This window comes from Nuphar pumila, chromosome 15 (genome assembly GCF_984573655.1).
Source record: "Nuphar pumila chromosome 15, dmNupPumi1.hap1.1, whole genome shotgun sequence".
Classification (NCBI taxonomy): domain Eukaryota; kingdom Viridiplantae; phylum Streptophyta; class Magnoliopsida; order Nymphaeales; family Nymphaeaceae; genus Nuphar; species Nuphar pumila.
Window position 1 is genome coordinate 3,285,043 of NC_143263.1, and position 16,773 is coordinate 3,301,815.

At 36.4% G+C, this 16,773-nt stretch overlaps 1 protein-coding gene across 2 annotated transcripts; it reads left to right on the forward strand.

Annotated features, from left to right (window-relative positions):
- Nucleotides 1–537: 537 nt before the first annotated feature.
- Nucleotides 538–15,734, forward strand: LOC149814151 (uncharacterized). Of its 2 annotated transcripts, none has more exons than XM_089989551.1 (7): nucleotides 538–657; nucleotides 4,397–4,547; nucleotides 6,188–7,078; nucleotides 7,193–7,375; nucleotides 14,840–14,931; nucleotides 15,039–15,107; nucleotides 15,229–15,734. In XM_089989551.1, exons 2-7 carry the CDS (start codon nucleotides 4,409–4,411, stop codon nucleotides 15,595–15,597), a joined length of 1,743 nt encoding a protein of 580 aa, XP_089845677.1. In that variant the 5' UTR covers nucleotides 538–657; nucleotides 4,397–4,408; the 3' UTR covers nucleotides 15,598–15,734. The 2 variants fall into 2 exon arrangements, with proteins under 2 accessions (XP_089845677.1, XP_089845678.1); XM_089989552.1 differs by having other exon boundaries at nucleotides 15,266–15,734.
- The last annotated feature ends 1,039 nt before the right edge of the window (nucleotides 15,735–16,773 follow it).

Below are 16,773 nucleotides of genomic sequence, written 5' to 3' on the forward strand. Positions count from 1 at the left end.
AGCCCAAGCTTGCCTTTGAAAAAAAAATTGTTTTGTATAGGTAAATACATCCATGACTTTGCTTTAGAGTAGGGGTGTAAATAGGTCGGATTTGAGTTGGATCCTACCAGATCCAAAATATGAATCCAAAATGCAAATAGTATATATCAATCTGGATGTGAATCCAGATCCGAAAAGTAAGGTTGAATCTGAATCCGAAATGCAAGTGATAATATTTACAATTTTACAGGCAAAAAAAGCAAATGGTTTGGGTTTTTATCCTGACCAATTCCAGATATGAATTAAAATACTCATCTGAATCTGAAAATAATCCGATTGAACAGATCAATTCAATCTGAATGCACGTTGGGAACTTAAAAGGATCCGAATACAGATATGACATGTAAAGCTTGGATCAAATATCTGACCGTATCCGATCCATTTGCTCTATGCATGCAAGTGTGGATTTAATCCCGGGTCCAGATCTGGAGTGCGACCTAACCCGACCCATTCACATCCTCTTCTTCTAAATGGGCACGCTCGCCTTCTCTTTTTCCCATTTCTCTCTCTCTCTCTCTCTCTCTCTCTCTCTGTGATGCATTCCGTCCTCTTGTTCTCAGCGAGAAGGGCCGAGAAGGGAAATCCAGGCCTTCTCTGAGCGCGTCGTGTTTCTAAGAGGTGAATTTTTTCTTCTCCTTTGTGCTTCTCCCATCCTTTCTTTTACATACCTTAGGGTTTCGTTTCTGCTTTTTCCTTTCACTGATTGATAATGACAATTTGGGGCTTGTCTTTCTGTTTTATAGATTTAGAATTTTCAGGGTTTTATTGTGTCGTTTCTGTTGAATTTTGTTTTTATCATTCTGAATATGTGACGACCGGTGGACGAGCTAGAGTTTTTAGATGACTTTGGTTTCTTCGACCGGATTTTGTTTGATTATGAGTTCGATCGGTTTTATATTTATAGAGAAAGCGGATTTCTAGGGAAAAATGTGTAGCGTGTTTCACAAGCCGTGTTGAAAGAGGCGTGGTTAGCTGATCGGCCCGTGTACTTTACCAACTACTCCGGCCACACAAAACACAGAAAATCGCTACCGCGTTGCAGTTTTCTGTGCAAAGCACAAAACACAGCAAATCGCTATACGCACAGTGATTTGTCCGGAGTTGAAAGGGCAAAGGATGCCAGCGGTAGATAGTCTTGAGTGATTTATATTGAAATAGATTATTATTATTACTATTATTATTATTTCAACTTTTGTGTTAATATTGCTCGTGGAAGTAAAAGAAAAAAGGAAACGGATCTGAGGAATGTCATATTTTTAGATTCGTTTTTGTGTTCATTTTTTTGGGTTCTTTTGATTTTATCCTCAAATTTCTTTTTCTTAATTTTGATGAAAATGGTGTGTTGGCATTGCATCCATATGAACGTTTATTGTTTGTAGCTGTTTTTATCGTTAACATTGCTTCTACTGAATTCCGATCAATCTGTCTGATTTTTAAGCACCGTTACTTCGAAATTGACTAGGATAGTTCTCCAGAGGTGCTCTATGTTTTGCCGTGGAATGAAACCAGAAGTTTAAAACAAGCATCTTTCTTTTGAGGTAGATGGCCCGGTCAAATTGTGTTTGTGCCTCTTTATTGTTTGTTAGTGCTGAATAATTTTGAGAATTGTCCCCACTATCACCAAAAAGCTAATTCAGTTTCTCTGTTGAAGACATTGTTGGCTTTCTGTACCTCTGTCTGGAAAAGGGAAAAGTGTCGGCTGAGTTGGTTTGGGTCGACAAAAGTGTTGTATTATTGCATTGGCTATATTATCATTGATTTTCATTTATGAGAGATACTTTGTGGTGTGGAGTGTGGACTTGCTTCATTCATCTATTCTGTAAACAGTGTAACTTCTTAGTTGCTGTTCGACATCTCGTTTATGGAGATGCAAACTTGGGGATTCCTTTTGGTTAATGTTATATGATTCTGAGTCTAAATGAGGCTACTTAGTTCACTTCATGTAAGATTTGACATCCTACATTGTCTAATTTTTAATTAGTGAATGTGGAGCATGGCTTTATCCCAAGGCATGCTGCTTTTCAAACTTGCACTAGCACTATTCTATCTATTTTTGTATGTTTAGGTATCATTCAGCTATTTGTGCCCCAAATTGTTAAGTAAGGTTTATTTTTTCAACTGTAATTATTTCAGCTTGTTTTATAATTCTAAAAGAATTAACAAGGCTCGATATGAACTTACCTTGGGTATATGCTGTCCTCATAGTGAATCATTGGTGGAAATGTGGTTATTGGCACATACACTTGTGCTCATATGAGAATTAAGGACAAATGTGCATATCTTTGTAAAAATATCTGACTTCATTTTACTGTTTTTGCTAATTAGAAAATGGAAATGTTTAAAAAAGCGTCTAAATTATTATTTTTTTCCAAAAAATGCACCGAGGATTGGAAATGTTTAAAAAACATTAAAAGCTTCCCTCGGTTAAGCAGACTTGTCACTTTAACCCACATTATTATTAATCAAAGTCTAGGTAATTGAGGACAGAACTTTTTTGTTTCTCCTTTTTTCATCTTGTTCTGTCTTCTAGTGAAAATGCCCTTAAGTCTGTTCCACTTTTAAATAAGAAATAAAGTAAATACGAATGTATTATTATGATTAATGTCTTTTAGAAAACATGCTTCCTTATACAACAAACAACAACAACAACTACGCCTTCATCCCAAAACAATTGGGGTCAGCGATATGAACCAAAAAAGAAATTCATTTTGGGTCTTCCACATGAATCCTTTTCCTCCAATCATTTCTATCCAACGCCATGTCCTCGGTGAGGTTCAAAGCATTCATATCCTTTCCTATCATCTCCATCCAAGTCTTCCTAGGCCTACCCCGACCTCTTTTAACTAATATATTTTCTCATTTCTCCAACCTTCTAACTGGAGCATCATTAGGCCTTCGCCGAATATGTCCAAACCACCGTAAACGATTCTCTCGCATCTTATTTTCAATGGGTGCAACACCTACCTTCTTACGTATCTCTTCGTTCCGAATCTTATCTTTTATTGTATTTCCACACATCCATCTAAGCATCCGCATCTCAGCTACACTCATTTTTTGAATATGATGTCTCTTGGCAGCCCAACATTCCGTACCATATAGTAAAGCGGGTCTAATAGTCGTCCTATAAAACTTTCCCTTCAACCGCAATGGCATTCTACGATCGCACAACACTCCAGTAGCACTTTTCCATTTCATCCACCCAACCTTTATCCTATGATTTACATCTCCATCAATTTCTCCATACTTTTGAATGATGGATCCCAAATATTTGAAATAATCATTCACCGGTATATCTTGCTCACCAAGCTTCACTACACTCCCATCACTACTTCGTTGCTTACTAAACCGACATTCCATATATTCAGTCTTACTCTTACTCAACTTAAAACATGCTTCCTTATGGCACAGATAAATCAAATGGTTTAAAAAAGTTTTGACCACTTTCAGAGTGCTTTTGGGTTCTTCATTTGGTTTATAGTTTTGTGTCTATTGATTGAAAACTTCTTACTCTTTTGTATTTTTATTCACAAACTATCATTCATAATTGACTTCTGCATTTTTTGCACATCTTGGAAAGAGAGAAATATAGAGAAAGATGCTAAATCAAATATGCCAATGTGCTTACCCCATAGTGCCTAGAGGCCCTAACAAATGATGTTTAAGGTGAGATTCAGCACATACGAACCACGGAAACTTGGTTTCCATATGGGTTGTAGATGTATTCATGGGATAGGCCTAAGATACTTTGATATCATGTGATTCATAAAAAATGGTCATACTGGTCGTTCAATATATGTGGTATGCTGCTTACTGTATAAGGTGATCTAGTTTCACAAGAATGTGATATAGCACAATTGATTGTGAGTTGCGACTTGGGAGACAATACAGAGAACCAGACAACCATTGTACATGCTTGCCAGTAGTCTCCACTTGTCTTGGTTAGGAGAAAAATTAGTTATGATATGATTTGTTGGCTCTAAAGAGTTTTTATACCAATTCCATTTTGGTCGGAAGTTTTCACTATTTGCTCAAAGTTGTTTTGGATAGATTGTTTTCCTCCCTAGTTGAGTAAAAGAGTACATAATGTATAGGATGGAATGTTTATTCCTAGTATAAATGATGTTCTAGTTAATTGTTCTTAAATATTGCTCTTCTGTTTTTTTGGTGTTTTTGTAAGGAAAACCTGGTCGTATATACTTCATTTTTATGGTGTCAAGAGCCATGAACTATTTCTAAGAAATAACATATATTCCTATGCTTTTCTTGCTTGTCTTATTTAGCAGTTATTTCAATTTTGTAATTCATTTGAGCGGTGCAGCATTTGTATGCAAATTTAATGAAGAGAATTTGATGTCAGGTTTTTTCCATCATGGATTCTACATTGGCATCTCAATCTCCAGACACATCTGATGCAAAACCATCATTTCGAAAGCCTTCCAATGATGCATCCAGTCGGAGATATCGACGACACTCACCTGCCTCTGGATCAGTGTCACCTTCCTCAAGTGGTCTGTGACTCTGTGGCTATATTCCATTTTCTGTGTTCACTGTTGTTTGATAGAAATAAATTACTATAGTTTTTATCTTTTTTAAGTTTATGTTTATTGCCTTTGTAAGTTATTACATATCTGCATCGGGTTGTATTGCCTATTTTATTCCACTGCTGTTTGCTAAGATAAGAACTTCAATGTTTAAACTTTAAACCCTTATAAGAAGTTTGTTAAAACTGATATTTGAAATTGTATTTCTGGTTTAAAATAAAAAACAAGCAAAGGGAAAAGGATAGCGCTAACTATCTAAGAGATCATGATGTTTGATGCAATACTGCAGGTTCAGTTGTCCTCGTTGCATGCTCTATATATGTCGTGTCTCTGCACGTGCTAGCTAACAAATCAAGCACAATTTTATGAACTACAATTCCTAGGCATTATGATGTATATATTTCAACTTAAATTGTAAGATAAAACAAGGAACTAGTTATAAGAAAGAAACAACCGTCCTGAGTTTGGCCTAATTGGGTTAGCCATGTCAACATAGCTTTGACCAATGTTCAACTTCAATTTGAAAGTGTCATTGTCTTGACTTGTCATATGGGGGCAAATAGGCATTTCTATTTAACATGGCCAGTGTTGTGTACTCTTCTTTATGAACTGCTTTCTGGGAAAGGTGGTGTCTCTTCATGAATATATTTGAACCTCTTTTTGACTATGATGTTTTAGCTGTTAGAGTTTTTCTGCTACGTATTCCCTAATTTGAAATTTCCTAGTTCTGTTAATTCTCTCTTGAAAAGAGTGAAGAGGCGTAATAGGACCTGCATTTTGCATAATTATCGTTATTTGGGTACCGTATTCACTTCTTTGGGCTTCTATTGAATTAGAAAGAGGTTTGATTGTACATCTTTTTGATGCAGTATGAAAAAGGAGCTATTTCGAACTACTTTAAAGGAGCTTGTTTTTTGTTGGGAAACAAGCAGAACTGTGTCTGTTCTTTCAGGAAACTGAAGTTTATTTTGTTGAAAGCATGAGAGTTGATGCAGTAGGAGAAATGATCTATTATGGAGAAAGTGTAATTTTGGTTGTCACACAGTCCTAGATGAAACTAGGCGTCAAATTAGTTTGCTGAATTAAATGAAAATGATGAGGTAGATGGCAGGAATTCTATGTTCATATGGGTTTGTTTGATTTTCCTTGCAAAATATTAAGTGAATTTTAGGTATTGTTGAGTTAGATATATGTACTTGCCTGTAATCTTCTAAAGGCTTAATTTTGGTAGTTCCCTGCTCAAATGTTTGCTTATCTTACAGTTTTACCAATTATTTCTTCAGTTATACAGTTGATGGTAGAAACAGGATCTGATTAATCAATTTTCATGCTGTTTGGATTTATTTGATAGTTCTCTGTATGTTCTGCTTAGTGGGTAAACAGTCACTATGTTGTATTCATGACTGTGGCTGATCTGATAATAATAAATTTAGTTCATATTTTTTTATTTTCTGTTTGTCATATTTTCTACTGTAAATGATCGAGAGAAAAAAATGTAAATTTTGGTAGGGAGTCCAACAGACAGTTTTCCTGATCTATTACTGTCTCAAATACTTGCTATATCTGATTGCATTCCGTTCACAAGCTGTTTTGGCCATTTTTGGTAGGGAGTCCATGGCGTGGGCGTGGTCGTAGTCCAATTTACTCCAGGGAAGAAATTGTTAGGGGTGCTGATGATAGACGGAAAAGGAAGTATGATGATAGGGATTTAGACAAGGATTCTGGCCGTAACCGCTCAAGCAAATTAATTAACTCCTACAGGTCCTCTGATCGACATTCATATGGGAGCTCACATTCTGACCGCAGATATGATGAATATGGCAGATCTCGTGGGCATATTGAAGAAGAGAGAGATTACCAGAGGTCATCTTCCCGGTATGGAAGGGATCCAAAAGGTAGTAGCCGTGCTGATTATACAAGACATGACAGTGATCGTGATCGATCTAAAGATGACAGGCATCACACAGAAAAATACTCTCGAGATAAGAATTCTGATGATGGAGGGCTGAGAAGTAGAGATCATGAAAGAGAAATCATGAGCCAAGAGCACCGGAGAGATGTGGATAACTCTAGAAGCAGGCAGCATAGCATGACGGACAGGGATAAGACTGGGGAAAGGGATAGAAATAAGGATAAAAATGGAAAAGAGGATAGAACCAATAATAAGAGGAACTTGAGAGATGATGGTGAGTCATATGGAGAGCATAAAAGAAGCTCAAATACTGTTAGAGATGGTGGTGTGGATCGTTTAAAAGAAACTAGTTGCAGCAGCAAAATAGAAGACAAGGTGTTGAGGAGGAAGGTGGATGACATAAGGGAACATTTTACTAGGGAGGAGCACTCTCAGGGTGTCTCTAAAAGTTCTAAATACAGAGTTAGTGAGGGGAAAGTTGATAAAAATCAAGAGAAAGCTGCTTATATGGATGAGGAGCGTGGTTCGTCTGGGAAGAACATCATCTCATCCCAGTCAGAAAAGGCTGCTGGAAATGCTGTAGATGGTACGACGTCGCAGTTGGGTCCATGTATAATAGTAGCTATTCCACAATAGTTTGATGTCACAGTAGGTCTCAGAAGCTTGTAACACAATTTTGACTGTGCAATTTTTATTTCAGATCAGGGTCCGAAAAAGTCCACCACCTATGGAACTGAGGATAAGCCTTCCCCGAGTTCAAAGCAGGTGGATGACCCAGCTCAAAAAGGGATTCTGGAGCCTCCCAATTCTTCTGCAAGTGTGGCTGAGGCTACACATGATTTGAATGCTGCAAAGGTTGCTGCAATGAAAGCTGCTGAATTAGGTATGCTGCTGCTTCTAATTGCATTTGGATCTTTTGTTTTGCTCCATTTGTATGCAATTCCAACTTCTTTCATTTCATATCCATTTTTATTGGTTTAGTAAGATCGATTTCATCTTCTAATGTGGCTCCTTGACTGTTTATACTTTATCCTTGTTAATATATATATATATATATATATATATATATATATAAAAACTTAACTAGATAGTAAGTAGGAATAGGAACTAGGGTTAAGTTTTTACCTTTTTTATTGTAGTTGAACTAGTCAACACATGTTGACTAGTCAAACATAAGAGTCGTCGAGGTCCCAACTGCTATATTTAGAGCCATTGGGACTCCAACCACTCTCTATGGGGTCCTCCTCTGTGTATAAATATGGGGCAAAGCCCCCACATAATGTATTCTTCTTGCATGGATGTTGATCAATAAAATATTATTGTTTATCCCTTGTGCTTGCCCCTTTAGCGGGAGCTCCATTTTGTGGCTTGTGTATGTTCTTTTGGTGTTTTGGTGAAACTCTTTGAAAATCCACTTTGTTGATTTGGTGAACATCTTTGGAGGACCTTGTTTTCTTTTATGGTATCAGAGCTTGGAGATCAAGCTGATTTTTGGTGCATTGGGAATTGTGCCACCCAAGATTTGAAAGAGATAAAGTCTTTTTTGCAAGGTCCATTTAAGTACTTGTGAAATTGTGTGTAGTGTTCATGATCTTCATTAGAGGTGCTCTCTTGGTTGAGGAGTGCTCGTGTGTTTGTGCTCTTCATTAGAGGTGCTCTATTGGTGGTGGAGTGCATGTGATCTTCCTTGTTTTCTTCTCCCTCTTTTCTTTTTTTCCCCTCATCTTTATCTTTTCCTTCTACCTCTTCTCTTTTTTCCCCTCTTCTCTATCTTCTTTTTACTCTCTTTAGCCCTTGTAAATATGAAAGACAATGATAACGTCACCATAAAACCCATCAAGCTCAATGACGAAAACTATGTGACGTGGGCTTCGATCATGAAACACCTCGCATGGGGAAAAGGGTTGTGGGGATTAGTGGATGAGTCTCTTTCGAAACCCAAGCTAATTCTTACTAAGGTAAAAGGAGGAAAAGAAATACCTCTTACCGAGGTAGAGAAGACCAATGCTATGGTCACGTATGAGAAAAAAATGGAAAGAGTAGAAAATGGGGCATGCCAAGATTATGTCTGAGCTCATTAGTAGTATTGACATAAAAAAGTACTCGACTCTAACAAAATTTGAATATGCAATTAAAGCTTGAGACTAACTTAAGAAAATGTACTCTCTTAAAGACATTGCACACATATGCAATTTATAAGACAAAATATGTACTAATTACTAATCTTAAGAAAATGTACTCTCTTAAAGACATTGTACATATATGCAATTTATAAGACAAAATATGTACTAATTACTATAAATCAAGGAGAAAAAATTATTAGAGAATACTTTAGTGAGTTATCCAATCTTTAGAACGAGTTGGCTCTTTTTGAGCCTAGATGACAATGTCTCGAAGATATAGAACTCCGCCAAAGACATTGATACAAAACATTTCTATCAATTTATTAATGGTCTAAGACCATAGTTTGAGTCTATTAAATCAACTCTTCTTCGTAGACGAAAAGTCTCATCTATTGAAGACACCATTGAAGAGCAAGTATGAAATAAAATAGACTAAAAAAGAAGACATCTCAAGATGATAATGACTCGGTCCTAGCCGTGTCTAGTTCGGGAAACCATCTCCATGCTTATAAACCACCACTATATTATAGAGACCAAACAACGATCACTATGGAAAACAAGGTAATGAGTTTGAGAAGGAAAACTTTATTTGCTATTATTTCCGAGAACTGGGACATGTTAAGACATATTGTCCTAAATTAAAGAGACCCTACAAGAAGAAGGTAGCCTTGGTTACACAAGAGTCAAGTGAGCTCAAAGCTATACAATATTCAAACATTGGGAGCATGTCCTTGACTCAACTTGTAGAAGCTCCTGAACCTCTACTCAAAAAAGCTTCATCAATCGGAGCCGCGGTCTCTTCTGTTCTCTGACCCAGGTAAATCTCTTTGGCTTCTCGACTCAGGTGTCTCATTTCATATGACACTAAATGGTGATATTTTATCCGAATGGCATAACTCAAGCGGGTCAAATGTTTTTACTGTTGATGGGACATCTCGAGATAAAAGGAATAAAAAAAATTAAAAATATTTTAAAACAAATTTTATTCAAAAAATTAGATATATTTTCAAATTAAACCTAAATCTTTTATCTGTCTCTCAATTATTTGAGCATGGATTTAATGTTTTCTTCTCTTCTATTGATTGTCGAGTGCAGGATCGCAGCTGATTGGGGAATGCTGGATTTTTTGAAAATACCCAATAATACTTCTTGTTATAATGTTAAAAACTGGATTTGGATTTATGGCATAAAATACTTGGCCATCCTAATATATCCAAAATCTAACACTTTCTAAATATGAAAAAATTGTGTAATCTTGAAAATTTTACATGTGAAGATTGTATTCTTGGCAAAATGAAAAGATTATAATTCCAAGAAAGAACTTTTGTCTCTATACAACCGCTTGAGATAGTGCATTCGGATGTTTGGGGTCCAACACTTGTTATATTTGAGAGTGGGTTTGCATATTATGTAATCTTTGTTGATAATTTTACCAGGCACACGTGGATTTATTTTCCTTAAACACAAATATGAAGTTTTTCATATTTTTAAATATTTCATAATTTGGTCAAAAATAAATTTCAAAAGGATGTCTATATCTTTCGCACTGATTCTGGGAAGGGGGAATTTTTATCAAAAGGTTTTAAAGATTACTTAGAATAAAATGGTATTACACATCAATAATCTTGTCTCTACACTCCACAACAAAATGACTTGGCCGAAAGAAAACATAGGCTGATCATAGAAACCATAAGAACTTTGCTTATTTCAAATCAATTACCTAAAGAATTTTGGGCCGAAGCCACACTGACTGCAATTCACCTTATTAACAGAATGCCATCTGTCATCTTGAAAAATATATCACCCGTTGATAAACATTTTAAACTTATTCTTGATTATTTTAGATTAAGAGTTTTTTTTGTGCAAATGTTTTGTTTTTCCTGATAAAAATGATAAACTTTCTTATCGTTCTATTCTTTGTGTTTTATTGAAATATGCAACTAATAAAAAAGGCTATAGATGCATTGACTTTAAAAGTAAGAAATTATATGTTTCAAGAAATGTGTCTTTCTTAAAAAAACATTTTTTTAAATTGAAAATCCTAAGAAAATAACTGAGTATTCTTTCCTATTGGATCTAATTTCAAAGGTTGGTGATTGTGATGTTGATCTTGATGATGATCAGGATATCATAAATGATACGGTGAATGAAGAAGTATCTCATAATAATGAGATAAGTGAAGAACAACTTCAAGATCAGAATTGTATCCAATATTCTCGGCGTAGTCGTTTTGAACATCCACGTGCCTTTAAAAAATATAATGAAATACAAGCTAGAAGGTCATCTAGAGTATTAAAAACCCTCGAGAAATTTGTGTCCTATGAGTTCGTGTCAAACTTACATTGCATTGATACATTCTTATATAGAACCCTCAAACTATGCCGAAGCAGAAAAACATTCTAATTGGGTAGAAGCCTTGAATGTAGAATTAGATGCTTTCGAATTAGAATTAGATGTTTTTGAATAGGTGAATACTTGGACTATCCAAGATATTCCTTTAGGAAAGAAACCCATAGGATGTCGATGGGTTTATAAGATGAAAACCGAGAGTGATGAAATTCTTAAAAGGTATAAAGCTAGGTTAGTTGCCAAGGGATACTCCTAGAGTATGGAATGGATTATGAGGAAACCTTTGTCTCTGTTGCTAGGATGACTACAGTTAGAATGATATTAGCCTTTGCATCTATTAAAAAATGACCTATATATCAAATGGATGTTAAGAAGACATTTTTCAATGAAAAATTAGTTGAAGAAGTTTAAATGGAGGTACTGCTTGGCATAATTATTCCTAAAGGAAAGGCTATTCGTTTAGATAAAGCTCTCGATGGCTTTAAACAAGCTCTAAAGGCTTTGTATGACATGTTTAGTCAAGGTATACTTGATGTTGGATTTCAATCTTGTCTAACTGACACAATTTTATTTGTTAAGATTTTTGATGTAGGTATTATTCTTCTTCTTCTCTACGTGGACAACATGATCATTACTGGAAGTGATTAAAATAGAGTTAACATATTAAATAGCTTCTTAAAACACGTTTTGAAATGACTAATTTGGGATTTTTAAAATATTTTCTTGGTATAAAAGTTTCTTATTCTTCTAGAGAGTATTTGCTGACTCAATCTAAATTTGCTTTAGATATTGTTGTTAGGTTTGGTATCTCAGATGATAAGAAGGTTGATACTCCTGAAGTTGTCAATATCAAAAATGAATATTGATGATAGAGAACTACTCGAAAACCCAACACTTTATAAACAACTTATCGGGGCATTGTCATCTCTCAATTATAAGGCCTGACATTGTACATCCAGTTCACACAACAAGCTAGTTTCAGCATGCTCACACCAGTATTCATATGATAGTTGTTTTGCGTATTATTAGAGATATCAAAACTTTTATTTTTTGAAGACTTTTCTTGTCTACTTCTTTCTCTTTAGATTTAATTGCTTATACTGATGCTGATTGGGGAGGTGATCCAAATAACCGACACTCAACCATTGGTTTTTGTGTGTTTTTGGATGACTCGTTGATTTCATGGAGGTGCAATAAGCAGTAAAAAGTCTTTCTGTCTTCAACTGAAGCAGAATATCGAGCTATGGTTACAACCACTATGGAGGTAGTTTGACTAAGGAGATTACTGGTTGACATGAGTGTTCAGAGTAAAGGAGCATCACGACTATGATGTGACAACGAAAGTTTCATCTATATTGTCAGCAACCGGACCTTTTATGAACGAACCAAAGACATTGAGATGGACTGACATTATGTACGAGAGGAATTCCTACACGGTACTATTGATCTTTCTTACGTTCAAAATATCAATTGGTGGACTTCACTAAATCTCTCATTGCTCCTAGATTTTACTTTCTCTTAGAAAAAACTTTAAGTTATCCAACCGTAAGTTCGAGGGAGAGTGTTAAAAATAAATGTTCACATATATATATATAATGTAACTAGGTAATAAGTAGGAATAGGAACTAGGGTTAAGGTTTTACCTTTTTTATTGTAGTTGAACTAGTCATGTTGACTAGTCAAACATAAGAGTCGTTGGGGTCCTCGTTGTGACTCCCAACTATCTATATAGTCCTCTTTTGTGTATAAATATGGGGAAAAGCTCTCACATAATGTGTGCTTCTTGCATGGATGTTGATCAATAAAATATTATTTTTTATCCCTTGTGCTTGCCACTTTAGTGGGAGTTTGTGTGTGAGCTCATTTTGTGGCTTGTGTATGTTCTTTTGGTGTTTTGGTGGAACTCTTTGAGTGTCCACTTTATTGATTTGGTGAACATCTTGGAAAGACCTTGTTTTCTTTCAATCCTCATCATGACATGAATGCTTATTGTTTCATCCCTCCTGTTGATCAATGAATCATTTATTAGTGGACTTTATGGTTGACAAAGAGATGACTTTGTATCCTCGTTACCCCATTGTTTGTAATGCTGAAAAACAAAACCGAGCTGATTGGTTTATAATTGTTCCAACTTTTCATATTTTAAGAGAAAAAAAATTCCTAAAAAAATGATCTTTTTGGGGCACATTTGGAAGCAGGAAAATGGTAGGAAAAGTGAAAGTGGGAAAGAAAAATTTGTAACATTTCCATCCACTCCAAACGAAATAAAATTATTGAATAGAACAAATTTCTAAAAATCAGTTTTATGATAGGAAAAATCCCTCTACCTAGGGAGATGGAGGAATTTTTCATATCAAAAAATTTTCTTTCTACATTAGCACAGCCCTCACCGTCAATTCATCTCATGGAGTCCGTCACTCTATTGCCTTTCTCTATCATCGTCCTATGCACCTCCATTCTCATTTTTCCCTCTCTTGCTCACTGTGTGTGTGTGTGAAAGGGATCTGATCTACAACCCATTTTTTTGGGATAAATAGTATTTATCTTAGATAAATACTATTTAATCATGAAGCATGCACTTTTTAACTGTTCAAAGTTTCAAACAAGTATATATTTGTTCTGGCTCATGATTCTTGTGGAATGTGAATCGTCCAAAACCTATGAATGTGTATCTTTTTTACTTTCCTGGCACCAGATTAGAGATCATAACGGCTCTCTGCAAGGTTTTCATGGTACAGTATGCAAGATTGCAATTGCAAAAACTGAAAGTATTCACAATAAAAAACCTAATGATAATGATATGGGAACCTAAGCATTTTATGTTACTACAAAACTTCCAATCCACATTTTTCTCACATTTTCCAGCATTTTTTTCTTCTGTCACACAAGTGAAAATCTTTCATTTTGAAAAGTTCTCATTATGAAAATTTTCTTTTCTTATGAGATTTTTTCTTCCTTCCAAATATGCCCTTGATGTTCACATAATTTTTTCCAAGTGATATCCAAATGTTGTGGACCAGACTTCTCTAATGAGTTTTCCTTTTTGTTTCACTTCTCTGTATGATTCCGCCTTTGCTGTCACCTTGTAATTGTGCATCTATCTCCATCCACATCGCCAACTTTTTTAACTGCACCTGACTGCAGCTTATCCTCTAATTTTTCTCATTCATTTGTGGTTTCGCTGAGGTGTGGCTTTATTTGAGTACCTGTCTTTATGTATTGTGTTCATCTTCATATTATTTTGTGTCAAAAAGGTGTTGAATTCCAAATAGTGTTGGCTACTTTTAGTATACAATTTCTGTAATTACTAGTTGACTGGATCCCAAGACCCTTCTTTTTTGCAAGTGCCCTATTGCTGTGACCCCACACAAATGGAGTGAAGTGGATAGAGCTCGTTCGATGATATGGAATGTGTATTTTAATGCTTGTGTCTCAGAAAGGTTTTTCTGTTTGTTTGTTCTCGATCTTGTAGACCAGGGCAACAGTTGGGAATGAATGTTCAATTAGGGGCATCGGTTGGATTTACTTCTCAGTTTCGCCATCTATACTCCATGATTCGTGCTCCTATTCTCCTTTGATTAAATGATAACTTTTATTCTTTACACCTTGCAGTTGATGGTTTCATCTTTAGTAGAAAATAGGCAGTATATAACCAATCAACCCACTAGAAGGTGATTCTATGTTGTTTCTACTTGGCACATTCCTGTTGTCTCTCTCTCTCTACATTTTCTTTTATATTTTTTTATGTTTTTACATCGGTAAGCGGGTTTCTTGCCATTTATCTATAACCTAGGCCTATGGTTTTAGTGTTTAATTTTTTCATAGTAAAATCTTGATGCTTTCTTGATACTGAGGAGCTGCAAATCGGTTGGCAGTAAACAAAAATCTTGTAGGGATTGGTTACCTGTCTACAGATCAAAAGAAAAAGTTACTATGGGGTGATAAGAAGAATTCCACAGCCGAAGAGGTAAAATTTCCGAATTTTCTATCAGCTAATTTAATTTAATTTAGTCACTCTTTTGCGTACGATTTGGAGGTATTTTCTCCATCTGATTTCTTTTCCTTCTGTAACAGTCTGGCAACCACTGGGACATGACTTTATTTTCTGACAGAGAGCGCCAAGAGAAATTCAACAAACTCATGGTAATTACTGGAAGTGCTCACTTATTTAGTTTCAAGTTGCAACGTTGTTGCATTGTGATGTCTGTTCTATTTGGTAATGGATTCTCCTATGATTTCTTGACCCCTACTAACACATTTTTAGAGTCTGAGGTTGCCTTGGTACATATGGCCAATTGTAGGGTGTGAAAGGCGAGCTGAAACTAGACAACAAAGACGAAGACAAGGAAAGTGCAGACAGCCTTCTTCGTGCCGAGAAGCAGAAGGAGCTCCAGCTCGATCTAGAGAAGCAATATACAGCAGGACTGCGGCGCAGGGATGGCCGTACGGTCGGCCTTGGTCTTTAGTAATCGCTTGTCCTTTTCAAACTGTTAGAAATATTTTCTATACACTTCTCTGTATTTTTAGCTTCTGGCATGGAACTATGTTTGTTGTCTGCACTTTCTGGGTTGGTCTAATTTCAGATACTGACGAAGAAAACTCTAAGCTCAGCCCCCTGTTCCCATTTGGATGAACCATGTAGAGAGCTTCAGAGTCCTTGTACCCTGTAACGGGATCAAAGTGAGCTGGCATGTAGGTTAGCTCACTATCTCCCGTTTCTGCACCAGTTGGTGCAGCATACTTGACACTGCCTGAAGCGGCTCCATGACACAGATGTCGATCTTGGTTGGCTCTTTCTTCGTTCCTTGAGCAGGGTCCTGATTGGCGTGGAGGCAGGCATCAGGGTGTCTTAGGAGGCTAGACTCTCCCGTCCTTTCCAATAATGAAAGATGGTGTCTATACTCCGATTGCAGCAGGGCATTTGATTGCCCTCTAGGTAGGTTGGATGAGAGTTTGCTGCTGGGTGTTAGGGCTGGGAATGACCAGAAAACTGTGAGAAAGCTGGACGATCTTGACTTTATTGGACTTTTTTTTTCTTGGAAGACTGGGGACAAGGGAGTTTGCTGTGAGGGTGGTTGTCTCGTGGGTTTGGGGGGTGGTAATGTTTTTGAAGAGGTTTTCGAGTCATGGGACGTACGTTGGAGAAAGGGGGAGGAAAATTTTGTGGATTTGGTCAAGATGATGGGCATATTGTGATTGGTAATTAGTTTTAGGGAATCCGCATGTCTCTTCAAATCGTCTAGTTTAATTTGTAAATTTGATTGGTTACCTGGGTTCCTATGTCCCAAAAATATTTTACTGGGACAACATGCTCATGTATGTATTGGGATAGTTTCTTGATCTCGTTGCAATTCACGGTGATCCGCATGGCAATCAGCAGTTGATTGTGGACATCAGCTGTCTTGAGGATTGGTGAACTGTGTATGAGATTAATGCTGGTTATCCCCTGCCACTGTGTTTTTTATATTTACACGGAGAAACCGCTCTCAGGATCAGAGACCTAACTGGCTTTGCCTGTTGCACTTGTGATCAACCCTAACCACCTAGACAAGGCCCCTTCCACTTCCCCAAATCCATTGGGGCTAGTCCAAGCACTTGTAGTAGATTCTAATTGACCAGCCCAAATCTGAAAATAAAAAAGGAATTTTCTCGAGTGAACAAGATCATGCTCAAGTGCTTTAAGGAAGTTTAACATATACTCTCTATATTGATGTTTTTTTCTTTTTTCGATTTATAACCTAACGAAATCGCATGGTTGTGTTTGGCTCAGCCTGTCATATCTGTGGTCGTTGTGCCGGCAGTATAAAAC

What these genes read in the sequence shown, in the direction of transcription:
- LOC149814151 (XM_089989551.1), top strand. Translation starts at nt 4,409, where the DNA reads ATGGATTCTACATTGGCATCTCAATCTCCAGACACATCTGATGCAAAA. An exon ending in TGCTGGAAATGCTGTAGATG is followed by an intron (nt 7,079 to 7,192) that starts GTACGACGTCGC and finishes TTTTTATTTCAG; the next exon opens with ATCAGGGTCCGAAAAAGTCC. An exon ending in AATGAAAGCTGCTGAATTAG is followed by an intron (nt 7,376 to 14,839) that starts GTATGCTGCTGC and finishes ATCGGTTGGCAG; the next exon opens with TAAACAAAAATCTTGTAGGG.